Genomic DNA, 14,593 nt, shown 5'->3' on the forward strand with positions numbered 1-14,593 from the left:
TAATTGGGCAGTAATACCAGTACGGTGATAGTGAGCTGCTTCTGTAAGATTACACAAAAAATGGGACACCTTTAAGATTTACATTCTTGAAGACCAAACTAACTGAAACGTCAATAAAACTGAATTCAATGTGGCTTTGGGAGGAAAACTCTTAATAACATCTGACAAAATGTCATGTTAGTCGCCTTTGTTCACCTACACTTTTGGGAAATTTGCAGTATGTGTACCAAGTTCCAAACTCAAAATAAAACATATAAAGACACTAGTGTCACATGGCCACTTTTAAGTATGTTAGATGTCTCTGTGTGTGGCATTTACACAAGTGCTGCCATGGCCATTTTGCACCAGAGTTAACATCCTTATCCATAAGTTTAAATAAGTGTCTCTGCTCTAGTACCTTATAAAAAATTTCAGAAAGCATTTTTCTTCGCCATTTATGTTCTGGGTTTTTATGTCGAGAATAGGTTTAAAACTATCCAACTGACACCTGCTGAGCTTTAATATTTAAGAACAACACTGCTATGTGAACCAAAACACAACTGGTCAAATGATCGTCATTTGAAATGGCAGGTGTCCAAACTCTGTACAGTGAAGGGATTGCTGTGGCAACTTGCCAGAAGCTCGTAAGATTCAAAGAATATTGCAATAAAAAACAGCTGCAGAGAAAACTATTATCAAAGTGAAATGTCTATGGTAATCAGAGGTGAGAAGAGAATTATCATGTTTTTCTGAACAATTTTTACTTTTACAACTAGCTTTAGTGACAAGCATACCTTTAGCCATAACCAGATACTTGCATCCAGTAAGATTGACAGGGACTGAGATCTTGGAGCTATTAGATCATTTCCTAAAGAAGACTGTTGAGTCAAATGAAAAGCTGTCCTGGCAGCCTTAATAAAACCCTTCAGATACTCAGCCCATTCCCCCACATGAAACATATTGTTCCTGACATCAGGATTCAATTTAAAAGCAGTCTGTGATACCGCTAAAAACACAAAACAATACTCAGCCCTGAAAATCTATGTCATCAGTGTGTCAAATTTCTCTAAGCTTCTTCAAAATATGAGATTGTAATCTTAGATCTAAAAATATAGATCTTAAGTCTGATTCTAAATATGTCTGAAATGGGTCTCAACAAAGTTACTTCTAATTTATGCTATTTTAAAAAGATGTGATACTCAAATTCAAATGGCTACATAGTTGACACTGTAATGAAGACTGAGGTCTGAATTCTGATTCCACTTTTCAGTCAAGAATTGCTTCAATGATTTGAATCTGATAAGCAGAGTATGAGTAAGATAAAAATCAAGTCATTCAACTTTAAATTGTGAACAGACTCAGTTTTTTCAAAGTATGTGTCCCACAAACATGTTGTCTACCAAGCAGCTGGCCAGATGATCATGCTATCACAACTGGACAGATATTCATTTCCATCCTGGACTAATTATAAATAGCAGCTGTACAGAGAAAAGATCCAAATTTAAAGTTGCTCAGCAATCTCTAAATATATCTTTTAAATTAGACAATACTCAACAGACAACAAAATACTTCTAATGGAAATCAGATTCTGGACAATTTAGTTTGTTCAAAGTCCATTAATAAAGAAAGATAAACAATATTGATCCTTTGGGAAATCAAAGTATTACAGCAGCCTCCTTTTACACCAAGCCAAACTACAGAGTAGCTCAGTAACGTCTCCTGCACAAAAACAGAGAGAGTTGCTTAAAAAGCAGTGGAACATTTTGTTTCCCAAATCTCAGTATTCTGGGAAAAGTGCCTGGATGGCAGGAGGGGCCAGGCTAGCCTGAACTACACACAGAACTGGAAAGACAGTTTCTAAGAGCTCTGAAGAAGTAAAAGATTAGATAATAACTTCAGCTGATTTTTTAAAGGAATAGTTTTCTGGTAGGAGACACAGTTTTCTGAACTCTGCTTCACACGGAAGTTTGGATTTTGACCAATTTGGAAAAGTGTCAAAATGAAATGTTTTATCTTTCTTGTTTCATTTCAACAATGTCAGAATGCTTCATTTAGATAAGATTAAAAGCCATATAAACTGCATGTAAGATTGAGCTATGTACATGTTTCTTTTAATTTAAATGTTTACAGTATATTCTAGTAATTTGTAATGTAGATTTCACCTAACAATTTTTCTATTTTCTCTCTTCATATATTTTCTATTGTATAGCTTCAACATTATCCACACAAAATGCCTGAAAATTGTTGACATGATTTGATCTTTTCCTAGCTGAGTGGTTCCAAAATTTCCATTCAAGAAAAAACTGCTAATTAAACCCAAATTTTGAGAATTTCCTACGGGGAAGACGCTGTGATTTTGAGAAATTCTAATTGGGTTGGGGTTCAACTGGGCAATCACCAATAACGAGGTACAATGTGAAGAGCCGGGAGAACATAACAAGACAAGGAGGAGGAGAAGCTGAAGAGCAGAGAATGCAAGGCAAATTAGGAAAAGACCAAGATGTGAGAATGAGACTGGAGCTGTGAAAGTGGAATGCTTAAGAACTGAAATCCAGTTCTGGTGCAGAAACAAACTGGCTTCCACATTGCCAGTGCTATTTTAATAATAGTGAGTAGGCGTTAATAATGCTGAAGTAAAGGCGGAATGATGCAAAGATTAATGTTGTGAGGATAAGGAAGGAAGACAATGCACAGAACATATGGGCTGCAAATGCTGAACGGCAACTTGCTGATCTTCATCTCTTCTTCACTCCTCTGTGCCCTGCATCCACCTAATATTCACTTAGTCTTCCACTTTGCCCTTTCTTGGCTTTGTATCTTTTTTCATGTCACCTTCTGCTTAGAATAACCTCACAATGAAAGTTGTCAGGGCTTCTTTCTTCACATCATTGCAGACCCATCTAGCAGCTTTCCAGATATAAGAATTTTCTATGTAGTTTTTTTGCACTGTATCAACTTCTGCCTTTGGACTGTGCACTTCTCAAGAAGGGGACCCCATTACTGTCTGCCATATTTACCCTACCATATAGCGAGTCTGTCAGGTGTAAGTGGATAGTAACAGTCAAAAACAGAGAAAAGGAATAGATGATATACCCATCATTCAGCCTTACAGAGTAACAGGGACAACGGCTGAGCAGTGATCTTTCTTCCTATATATAAAATGTAGGTTTCCGATAAAACTGTAAAGGCGGAGGGGCTCACCTGGATTTCCTCTTGCAATAGACCAGTAGATTATCAAATAAAAAGAACATTCTCTCCTGGATATTTCCTGCTGAAATTTTTAACAAAGTCCCTTGGAGCAAGAGCTGTGTGCAGATGTCTGTCAAATTCGATCCCTAAAACACAGAAAATAAATCTTGTTTATTGTTAATGTTTTTGTGTTCACAGTGAAGCATTTCTACTAAACTTCATTTTATTTGCATGTCATCAATGTGCCCATAAGCAGGAAGTCCTCAATTTCTTAATGTGGCTAAATACATCATGCTCTCTCTAGATTACAAATATTTTTATGGAACCAAATATATTGTGATAAATCTTCCCTATCCAACTCGAGACTTTTTTCCAGAAGAAATCTTCCACTCCCAAAGCAGTTGTATTATGACTCTCTTCAGAACATTAATCTTCTCTTTGTACCCTGAGCTACCATCGCAAATATCACACGTGATGGCTTTAGGAATGCTTTAGAGAAGGATGATGGTATTTCCCTAACGTAGCTCTGATGGTGACATAAACTGGTATTAACTGTGTCTCTAGAAATCACCGCAGTGGTGATATGTCTCTTCCCTTTCTGGAGTTCTCAGTAAAAACATGGAACTTAGGAACATATCCATGAAAGACACGGGTTAGGTCTTGCACATTGTGTTGGTTGCTACATGCAAGCCATCACATGCAAGAAACAGCAACAGAGACAGCTGAGCTTGGTGCTCAAGGACTCTTTATCCTAGGAAGATCTTAGGAAGCTGAGGACCACAGGAAATGGCTCTAAGCCATTAATTCCCCAAAATGTTATGTATATTATTCCTAGGAAAAGTGATCCCATGATAGGACTGTCTCAGCTTGCTCCCAGAATGAGGAACCTCCACCTGTCCCCACAAATGGAGTGCACAGGGTGGGGATTCTGCTCCTCTTTAACTGCTCCACTGACCGAACAAGATTGGTTTGGCTAGACATTAGTTAACAGCCCTAAATTCCTTGGTCTTTCACTACTTCATACGTTCAAGAACACCTTAGTAACAAAGATCACTTCTCAGAAAAATACCTTGAGGCATAGGAAACATTTATCATGCAGTTCTAGAACATGTGTTACTTTTTGCATTTCTATTTGAGTTGGAAGGAAGAACAACTTATTAGGGTAACTGTAACTTCCTTTCTTGGTCAGCATGCAGATAAGGAAGTACATTAGACAATCTGACCCACTGCCTTGAGTCTTACTGGAAAGGAGAAATGACTTTGGACTGCAAGACATCCATTATCAACAAAACTGCTTGATTTGCAAAGGTCCATTAACCCTATACTCACAAATACTGCAAAAAATCTGTAAAATATAATTAGTTCCACTCAAAAAGACTGAATATACCTCTATGCACAAGTACGAAATTCAGCTCCAGCTAGACAGTCACCTCAAAAGGATTTGTTTGAATGGTTTTAAACGTTACATGAGTAAATTTTGTTCAGGAAGGCAGAGTCTGCTGCCATCAAGCTATTCAGGAATAATCACTGAATTTAAATTAGCCTTTTTAAATGCAGTGCAGTCACTCTAGAGGTGTGAATGAAGCTTTGATTACATTGTTTTCAAAAATCAAACCTTGCCAGCTGTGCTGTCCTCACCTCACTTTTCATTAACAAGGAAGCAACTATCAAGTTCGTAACACTGGTTTTGTGTGTGCCACATATGTGTTTCTGTACATTCTGCATCTAATGATGGGAGAAGTAGTTAGGTGCAGTATTTCCCTCTGCTGTCCTGATATGTTTTTATTTTCTTTCATTCTACAGAAATAGTTACTAAGTTTCCAGAACAAAGCACTAGCTATTTTGAAAATGACCTATATGGCCATATGACCAAATGACCTTGGCCATATCCAAGAGAAATTACTGCATCTCAGAATTATGAACCGTAATCCCTGTTTACAAATACACAGAATAGGAGCAGAAACTATCTGCATATATAACATAAAAAGCCTGCTGCTCACATACTTTACCAATGTGGAAATCAAGGTTTCAAAGCTCCTAAATATCAAGTATTTAATTTTCCAAAAGATACCCAAGAAGAAAAAAGACAGTAAAAGCAATGAGCACAGTGACATTAATAATACTTTCTGATACAGGAATCACGGGGTAAAATAAGCCAGCCTATTTTGTGCAGGAAGTCAAAGCAAATGATCACAACAGTTGCTTCTTGCCTTAAAATCTAAGAATCTTAATTTTTTATCTTTATTATCATGATGATATCTGAAAACTAGATGCATTTCCTGTTTGCTGTTGACAGAGTTACTTCACATTAATACCAATCTGAGACATTTTTCAATAGCAAGAAACACAGTAAGAAGATTTATTTGATGTTTTCAGAGACAAGACAGGATTCTCACCTTTCAGAGTGGGACTAGGCTGCAGGAGAGAAAAAAAAAAAAAAATAAAAGCAACAAACCCACAGCCCACAGCTGGTGGAACTGCAAATTACAGCTAATTATAAAATGACTGATCTGCCAAGTGCTAACACATCTCTTACAACTCATGCTGTTCTTCTATGATGAGAGTTTTGCTTCCCTGCACATTTCAGACTGGGCAAACATAGGGATTCTGCATGTCACAGTTGTTCATAAGGATTGATGCAGAGGAGTGCTCCCTACAGAATAATCGATATATAATTACAGAAACAGCATACTAAGTGGTTCTTCACTGAAGAAATAAAAAGATTCCATACAAAAGATGCCCTTCTTATACAACTTCTATTTTTCTCCCCTTTTTTTAAACTAATCTTTGTTTCCCAGAAGGATTAAACAGAATCAAATTGGCCAGCTTGCGACTAATCCACAGCATACATCTACAAAGATTCTGTGCATTCCAGAAGAATGAATGTGGGTAGAGTTCATTCTGATGAACAAACCCCTGGTCTAATACAACATGTCTTGTCATTATAATATAACTTAGAAAGAGATGGATAGCATGATGCCAGTATCTGCTCTGTGTATGATAGTAGGAATGGTTGCATTAGAGAGAAAGATGCAGTCTGGTAGGCAGGGTGTTTAAGAACAAAGGTGGAACTGAGGAGATACTCTAAAAAATATTTACTGCCTCTAGTGAAATTACAGATGACTGAAGAGATCAAGAAGATGAAATACTGCAAAAGCAAAATGATGTTTTATCATTCTTCACATTGGAAATCTTGACAGAAGCACTGATAGGCATAGGATGAAGTTGAGAGCAGGATGGTCCCATTGGGACAGCTGGAAGAAAGTGCATAGTCATAAAAACCAGTGAAACCGTGCTAGTTTGCTTAAACAGAAAAACTAGACAAGATGAAACTTTTTCCAAATTAGGTGAAAATTTACAATAGAACATAGGGTTGGGCTGCTTGCACACTCCCCAGGGTCAGGCTGCTATCATTATGAGCTTAAAAGCTTTGGTCATGAGTACGCTGATGTTTACTTATTTTTCACAGTTTATATGTCTTTGTTTAAAATGGTTAGAAGCACTAGGCCTTGCCAAATCATTACGTATGGTATATAATCTTACATATAGGTCACTAATGTTTCAGAATTCATATCAATGCTAATGAAAATACTCTCCTATTTCATAGGAGTGACTGCCATCAGATAAACTGAAAATAGGCGTAAATCTGCCTTATACACTTTTTCCAGCTACAGGCAGCTCTGTGGCTTGTATCACTGCATTGCTAAAGCTAAGTATTTATTTAATTCAGCAATTGCAACTTTCTACAGGATAGGAGTTGGGAGCCCTTCATATTAGGAACGAATTGAGAGACATATCTGAAAGGACTAAAACTAGTATTTACAAACACAGCGCTTTGCTCCAGAGTCAAAATTTGCAAGACCTTGGCAGTATGGTAACCCAAGATAGGAAGCTGTCAATCAATTTCAACCTTCTTTATTTGTACAGAAAAGAAAAATCATGTTTGGCATGGGTCTGTATTTATGATGTATAAAGCTGTTTTTCATTCTTTTAATATACCAGTAGCAGATTTAGAAACATTCCACAGCTTACCGGGAGTGAAAAAAACATTCCTTTTTAAACTTTTGGGCTGAGTAACCTAGGTGACTTTGTTACAAAACAGTGAATATAAACAAATCTGAAAGAGGTTTCAGCATCAGAATGTTGTTGTAGATTAGTTAAACTTTAAAAAATATATATGCAGTAAGTCTGGATACTACTTCATGTATGACATCATGGACACTTGCAGAGTCATGCTTGAGGCTCCAGAGTTCAGACTATGCCTCTCGCGTAAATGACCTCTGAGTTGCATTGAACCTGAAATGGTTTTAACTGCTTCTAGAAGTCTTGCTATACAGAACTTTATCTGACTTTGTCTGATGAACTTGCTATCCAAAAAATACAAAGCTGGATATCTGAGTTGCTCTCATAACTTTAGCTGGATGCCAAGAACATCCTTCAGGGAAAAAATGAGCAAGGTTTAAAACATACACAGAAGATTAAAAAACAACCTCCAAAAGAGTCATGGAGAGCACCCAAGAGTCTAAACTTGAGGAAGTTTACATGACCTCTAAAAAGATGTCCTCAGCTGGCAACAATCAGCCTGGACATTTTAAATGTCAGTCTCACTAAACGCCGACACCAGTCTCTCCATGAGACCAATTAACACCACTGACTCCCTATGGTGCATCTCCCAGAGGCTTCCAAACTCCACTGATTCAAGGGCCTCAACCAAAGACATCACAATACAAGCTGCCAAAATGCTGTGCAACATCCCAACTTCCCAGTATTTTCTCAGGATGACTCTTTTTCCAGATTTCCTCTTCCCGCATGCTTCATATCCTATTTCTCTCCCTCTCTTATTTTTCTCTCTTCCACAGTAAATGGCTCCACCTACATAGTTCCACCTATTAACAAACATATCACTAGAACCACATCCATAAATAACTTAATAGAGCAAATACAAATATAATAGTTGCTGTCTAATCTGATCTTTATTTTTTTATACAGGAAATTTGTATGAAGCTAAGTGAGGTAATCTTCAGAGCTCCTTGAAAAACTAAAGGCTTGTAGGAATGAAGAGAAATCACTCCTGAATTTCACCTTCTAGGTTTGTCTCTCAAATGAGACCCACCCATTTGAAAATTCAGTCCTTTCCAGCTCCAATGCCTTTCTTTTTTTCACGATCTGCTAAAATTTAGCTGCAACCTGCACACCTAAAATAAACACTGGCTTCTAAACCCATCAGAGCAATGCCACCCACATCTCCAAGTGTGTTTACACATCCTGTAAGACACAGAATTCTCTGCACATAGTATGAATCCCTAAGCTTCGGTTCATGAGGATGTGCAACGCACTTAACTGCCTCCAGGGCACTTGCCAGTCCCACATCATACCTCCCATCCTTCAATGTGGGACTGCAACTGTTCAAGGGCTTCCAGTTTCTCCATCTGTCTCTTGGTCTCGTTGATATTTGTGCAGACTGTCTTCATTGCCTGCAATGCATTCTGGACAGCTGGATGATCAGGATGCTTAGAGGGAGTCCTCTTAGCTAATTCCTTTAAAAAAAAGAAAACATGCAACGTAAACTTGGCACATGGAAAGCACAAACACAAGCACAGCATTGAAATGTAGTCCCATAGGAAAATGCCAGAACTGCTGCTAAATTAAAGAGGTGTGAGCATGTTACTGCATAGGCTGTTCTCTAAAATGCTGTTCATCTAAGTAGAGTTGCTGCTTTATATAGACGCTGCTAAATAAATGAAGGTATCACAGGCTAGTCAACTTGTCAGATAAGAAGAGTTCAAGCCAAATATGTTTTGTTGTGCCACATGTTTGCTTCTAGCATTAACCAAGGCCAAATTAAAATATTGTATAAAAACTACCCTGTCTCCTTCACAGGCATGCAATGGACTGCTGTCCCAGCCTAGATCCTGTACCAGTCTCAGTGATGCACATTAGTAATTCAGTGAAGCCACTCCTTCTATCAGATTTTCATTAAAATTCTGCCTCTAGTAGGTCTCATCAGGAACCATAAGAGCTATGGAAGCTGGCTTTTGTGAGAATTGTGACCTTATGTAAATAAAGCTAGGCTGTATACTCCATATGTAATATTACATAGAAATGTTCAGATGTGGATTAATCCTAACACACATGAGGTGTTAGGAGCTAGGATGTTTAGATCTATAACTAGCAGATAAAGATGCTAACAAAGAGCAAATCAGATTCATCTAAGACTTTAATTACCTTCATGAGGAGCCCATCTCTTCACTGACTGAAGAGGGATTCCAGTGAGACACCACTTCTAATATAGGTACCTCATTTAAGTTCTTGGGTGTCAGGGAAATATAAAGCTCATTTTATGAAGGAGGAATTTTATTTACAGAAGAGCAAGTAATTTGCCCAATAGCAAGTCACGTGCAAAACCAAGACCTTCCAGCTCTGCTTTAACCTCCAAAACAGGCACAATAGCAAGTGGAGAGGGCTCCCCAAAAGACAAACATGCTAGACTGGGAAGAGAGAGGCCAAGCAAGAGTTTAGCAGGGTCTCCTCCTCAGATCAAGAGGCTGCGGCACAAATTTTAACTGGACAGATTAACACAGAGCTGAATTTGTCTGCTCTGAAGGAGCTCCTAAGAGACACTGCATCGCTTGATTCAATGTGCAATTGCCCAGCTAAACAGTGCCCATGAAGTACAGCAATGGGAAACTTGGAGCTTAACAATATTCACCAGAGTCTGGCAAAAGGGGTAACCACTGTCAACTCACAATTAATTGTTTTTAGACCAATAGTATTTTATAGCTAGCCACAATTGGATAAAAATACATTAAAGAAACCTTAACCAAGGGTGGTAATTTCCTCTTGATGCTTAATATGGTGTTTAAGATCCACATTTTTAGGTTGGCTGGGATATCTCACTTTTTCCCCTATGTTCTGTTTTGCCTCAACATGTTATTTGGTTGTTTTAAAGTCCAGTGACTAAACAGCAAAGTGCTGCTCAATTGTATCATTTTGCATGAGAGACGAGAACAAGTTTGAATGCAGCCAGAGAGCCTGCACAGCAGCATGGTCTGTGAACAGAACTAAACTGCTTCAATCCATAGCTCCCACAGCTAAGGGCAAAGATGATCTAACTGTTCCAGCTGCTGTTCATCCAAGATAAGAGATTACAGCCCCCAAAAGCCTGCCATGGGCTCCAGCAAGGTTTGATTTGTAGTCTGATTTGCCTTTTGCCTGGCCACATCAAGATGTTAACCTAAGCAAGTATTTCACCACCACACTGAATTTTGCCATATTGGCACTGGTTTAATGTCCTTATGCCATAGCGCCTTGCTTGGCACTGACACGGTCTGATTTTCTGTGTGATACTCAGGGACTCGCCTACCTGAGTTGGCAGCACAACCTGTAATCCAAGCGCTGCCCCCAGATTGACTTACATCCGCACACAACCCTAGATCACATTAACTGGGAGTTCTGGGCTCAAGTTGCATGGCTGTCAGAGAGTAGAGGAATGCAGAGTAGAGCCTGCATTAGCTTGTAGTAACTACAACTGCTGCTAATCCATCCATTCTGCTAATCCAGTCACTCTGAGCTGGTGATCAAGAAACTTTGTGCGTCCCAGAGTCCACAGATTTCCTCTACAAAGTTCAATAGACACGAGTCGCCTTTAGTGTGTTACAGGTGCGTATGCACCTAGCAGTACTTTCCTACCAGAAAGAATATCTTGAGAACAAGCAATTAGACTATGAAATGCTCAGATCCAGTACAAATAGAAGGCATATTTTGAAGGAGGAAGCTAGGACTAAAAGGAGTAGATCTGTTTCTGCCTTTGTGCTTTCTGCATGCTTCCTCGCAGCAGCTAGAGTAAGGCTTAATTCATTTGTACTAATAAACTATCTTGAGACCCAGTATTACAGAATGTAATGTACTGCCATTATTTATGCATTAACTTCTTGGATTTGCAGAACCTTTCAAAGTGAAATCTGCATCTTGAGATTAAACCACTTGGCCATTGAAACTCCTTTAAATACAACAGACACATCTCATGAGAATCAAAGCATGTCAGTGGGATGTGCTCTCATTCCCAGAAGATAGATGATAGAGACAGAAAGCTCTAAAGGAATGGATAGGAATGTTTGTCCAGAAAAATGTGGCTATGCAGTACTATGCATAGATTTGGTATTTTCAGAATTTACTCACAGCTACAATTTATCCTTCCTGAAAATTATAAATGGTGATTGACAATTGCTGTTATCAGATGATGGAGGAGATGGATAATGTGCTGACAACTGGGAAATCCATTAAGAGAAAGGAGTTAATGACATTATGCTCCAGCATGCATATGTAGCAACACATGCAACAGAAAAAAAAGAAGCTGACTGCTACAACTGCCAATCACTAGCACAGAAGAAATTCCCTAGAGAGGTTTCTTACCCCACTTTTGCTCAAGATAAGGCCAAGGAAAGTGAGTGTTCAAAAAGAAAGGCAGAAGAGAGGTGTTGCACCTTGGTGAGACTAGTCTCCACTCTGCTCTATGCTTCCAAAACAAAGAGCAGAACTTTTGCTATGTGACTCATTAAAATCAATGACATTCTCCAGCTCTAGTATCATCCACCCTGCTTTGGAAACAGGTATGTGTACATTAGCATTGCCCAAATATCCCTTCAGAAAATATCCCCATGACACAGAAAAAAGGCTCTTCATTCACAACAAGCCTGTGCTGCACTGAATAGAAACAAGAATCCATCCTCTGCTGTAGAAACTGTACCTACATACATAAAAACATGAATGACCTCTCCCAAGACCTGCCTGTAGGCAGAGAGAGATGGTCTGCAGCACACAGGCAGGACTTTGCCCTCATTTCTGGCACTGGCATGAACACCACAGTAGCCAGCAACTTTGATGCCTCAGGCACCGCTGCTTACTGTACCCTCACATTGTGGAGGCACAGCATCCCTCAACTCTCCTGTGCCTCCCAGGACCTGAAAGCAGGGACAGAAGATACAGCAGCTGGTACCTGTTTCTGCCTCCAGGCATTTTCTGCAACAGCTGATGTCATGAGGAAAAGGCTCCCTGAGACTCACCTTTTTCCACTCTCCCCTTCTCCTACATCTCCCTCCCTCATTTCTTCTGACTTAAGCTGCTCCAGGTGGCCAGAGGAGATTTGGAGGAGAGGAGGACTGAAAGGGGCACGTTCCCCACTCCTGCCGGCTGCTGCTGCCCAAGGGGCAGGAGAGGAGACTGTAAAAGAGATGAGAGGTGCTGGCTGGGGCAGTCAGTTGGCTCAGCAGCAGCGCAGACAGTCAGAGGTCAGGCAGCCCATCAGAGCAGCAGACCTTCTTGCCCTACTTACACTTATGAAAGAGCCACGTTGCTCTGACACTGCCATCCCCTGAAAGCGTAGTGGTCAGCACCTCTGAATACAGCCATGGTGCTTTTTTATTCTAGTGACAGATTTATGATGTGCAGAGTCAACTCAGAGTATTTGCCAACACTTTGAAAGGCAGTCGAGAGAGAGAGAGAGAGAGAGCACAAAGCAGAACTGAGGTATGGTTGGCCTGTCCTCCATAAAGCTCATATACGTTGTGTTCTGGACAGATTATCTTATGTATTACAACTTCTACAGTACTATGGCTAGGAAATGAGGTTGCTGCCTCTTGCAGCAAACTATTCCTTGCACCAAGTTTCTTAATCTAATTCATAAAACATGTTGACTTTCTAGCTACAGATTTGTTAGGAATAGGGAATAGAAAACTTGATTATTTTCCACAGCCTCTCTCATCTTCAGCATTATCCTCTGAGCTCTCTCTTTCCTTAAAGAATAAAAGAGTTCAAAGACATTCTGTATCGTTAACCTGGAAAAAAAAATAAAATAAAATCTCTCTCCATTCTTTAAAGAACTAAGATGGCAGTGGGAAGCGTTTCTTCTGGGCACAGTATTTTCCCTCTATCACCACTCTTTCATAGCCTGAGGATTTGCCACTCATAGCAGCCACAGTCACAGCACCAAACACTAATTTTACAAAGACGATAACGGAGCTCTCCAAGACACCTGTATCTAGGCTATGGTGTCCTCTCAACGAACAGGCAGAAAGGAGGGATAGGCCAGGGAGCAGCTAATTAGCTTGGGATGACAAATCAGTTCCCTCTTCCACCAGAGCCCACTAAAGCTCGGTGGGCTTCAGTTCCCAACCTGTTAAACACAGATTAATGCACAGACCCATGTTAAAGTGGGGTATGAGAATGATTACATTGAAGACTGTAAACAGTTCTCACACTATGTTATCTGGAGCTGTATAATTTCCACAGTAGCAAGATATCCACTCACGTCACTTTGATACAAAAGATATGTACCAGAAGCAAGAGCTTTCACAGATGTGATAACCTGTAATATATGTACAGGAAATATTTAGAATACTTACGTTGCACTTTGTGATTCATACTGCTTTTTGTATTATTTGGATTTCTTAAAACCTTTCTTATACATTATGATTTGCACTTCATATTTACTATTTTATTACCTGGTTTTGTCTGTGTAATGAGGTAAGGCCAGTTTCCCAGACAGTTCAGTACACTCATGACCCACATCACCTCCCCCAGCACCAGGCAGCCTTTCCATCTTGGTTCTTAGTGTTGCAACAGTGGAAAAGGAGATCAGGTTTTCAGCGTGCCTCTTGCAGTGCTCTCACCAAGTTCTCCCGGAGAATTTTAACACTTATGGGTGCTATAAGTCACATCTCTAGCAAAGAAGGATGTTACCAGTACAGTGAACCACACAGAACCAAGCAAGGGACAGGAAGACTGGAAGCTTCGGTGTTTCTGCAGAGGTTCTTAAAGTTCTTTTCTACAGTGAGCTACAGTGGTTGTTCTGACTTCACGGCATATGGAAGCAGAACAGACTGTTTAAAAATCAGGAAATAAACTGTGACTGCTCATTTAGTATACAGATTGAACCTAAAATGCAACAAATGTCACATTTCTAAATGAGAAATGCACATTTTTTTCAGTTGTAGTGGGCAGCTTTCAGAACTACTCTGAACATGTCCTCTTTAACATTTGTTTCAGATTTCTGAATGTCTGGCAGACCAACTGAAACTTCAGAACAGATGCAGCAACATCTGACATGTGCTAGACCTACTTTACACATGTAATGAACCTGGTATTTTCAGGATGTATCAGACATGTTTTATGTCTGAAGTATCTTAAATATTTGAGACACACTGGCCATACAAGACTGGGAATTATGACAATCAGAATTACAACAAATTTGTCTGTTTCTTCCATGCCCAATGCTTGGAAGTTACTTCCCAAAGTTCATAAATTACCTGAGCTCCATCTAAATATCAAGTATGGCTTCTGACCTCCCTATTCCTGTCACAAGAATGAGATGCTAAAATAGCTTTCTATCAGATCTCTTTTCAGCTTTCATTCTACCAAGCTAAAATAC

General features: G+C 39.4%; 1 protein-coding gene across 6 annotated transcripts in view; it reads right to left on the bottom strand.

Moving 5' to 3' along the window:
• PREX1 (phosphatidylinositol-3,4,5-trisphosphate dependent Rac exchange factor 1) overlaps window positions 1–14,593 on the bottom strand; it is a 171,796-nt gene that overhangs the window by 63,956 nt on the left and 93,247 nt on the right. For all 6 annotated transcript variants that reach the window (XM_062589097.1, XM_062589099.1, XM_062589096.1 and 3 more), the window contains exons 6-7: window positions 8,544–8,705; window positions 3,181–3,314 (exon numbers count right to left, since the gene is read on the bottom strand). In XM_062589097.1, coding sequence (XP_062445081.1) covers window positions 3,181–3,314; window positions 8,544–8,705 — 296 coding nt within the window. The remainder of the gene's footprint in view (window positions 1–3,180; window positions 3,315–8,543; window positions 8,706–14,593) is intronic.

Source organism: Rhea pennata, chromosome 16 (assembly GCF_028389875.1).
Source record: "Rhea pennata isolate bPtePen1 chromosome 16, bPtePen1.pri, whole genome shotgun sequence".
Lineage (NCBI taxonomy): Eukaryota > Metazoa > Chordata > Aves > Rheiformes > Rheidae > Rhea > Rhea pennata.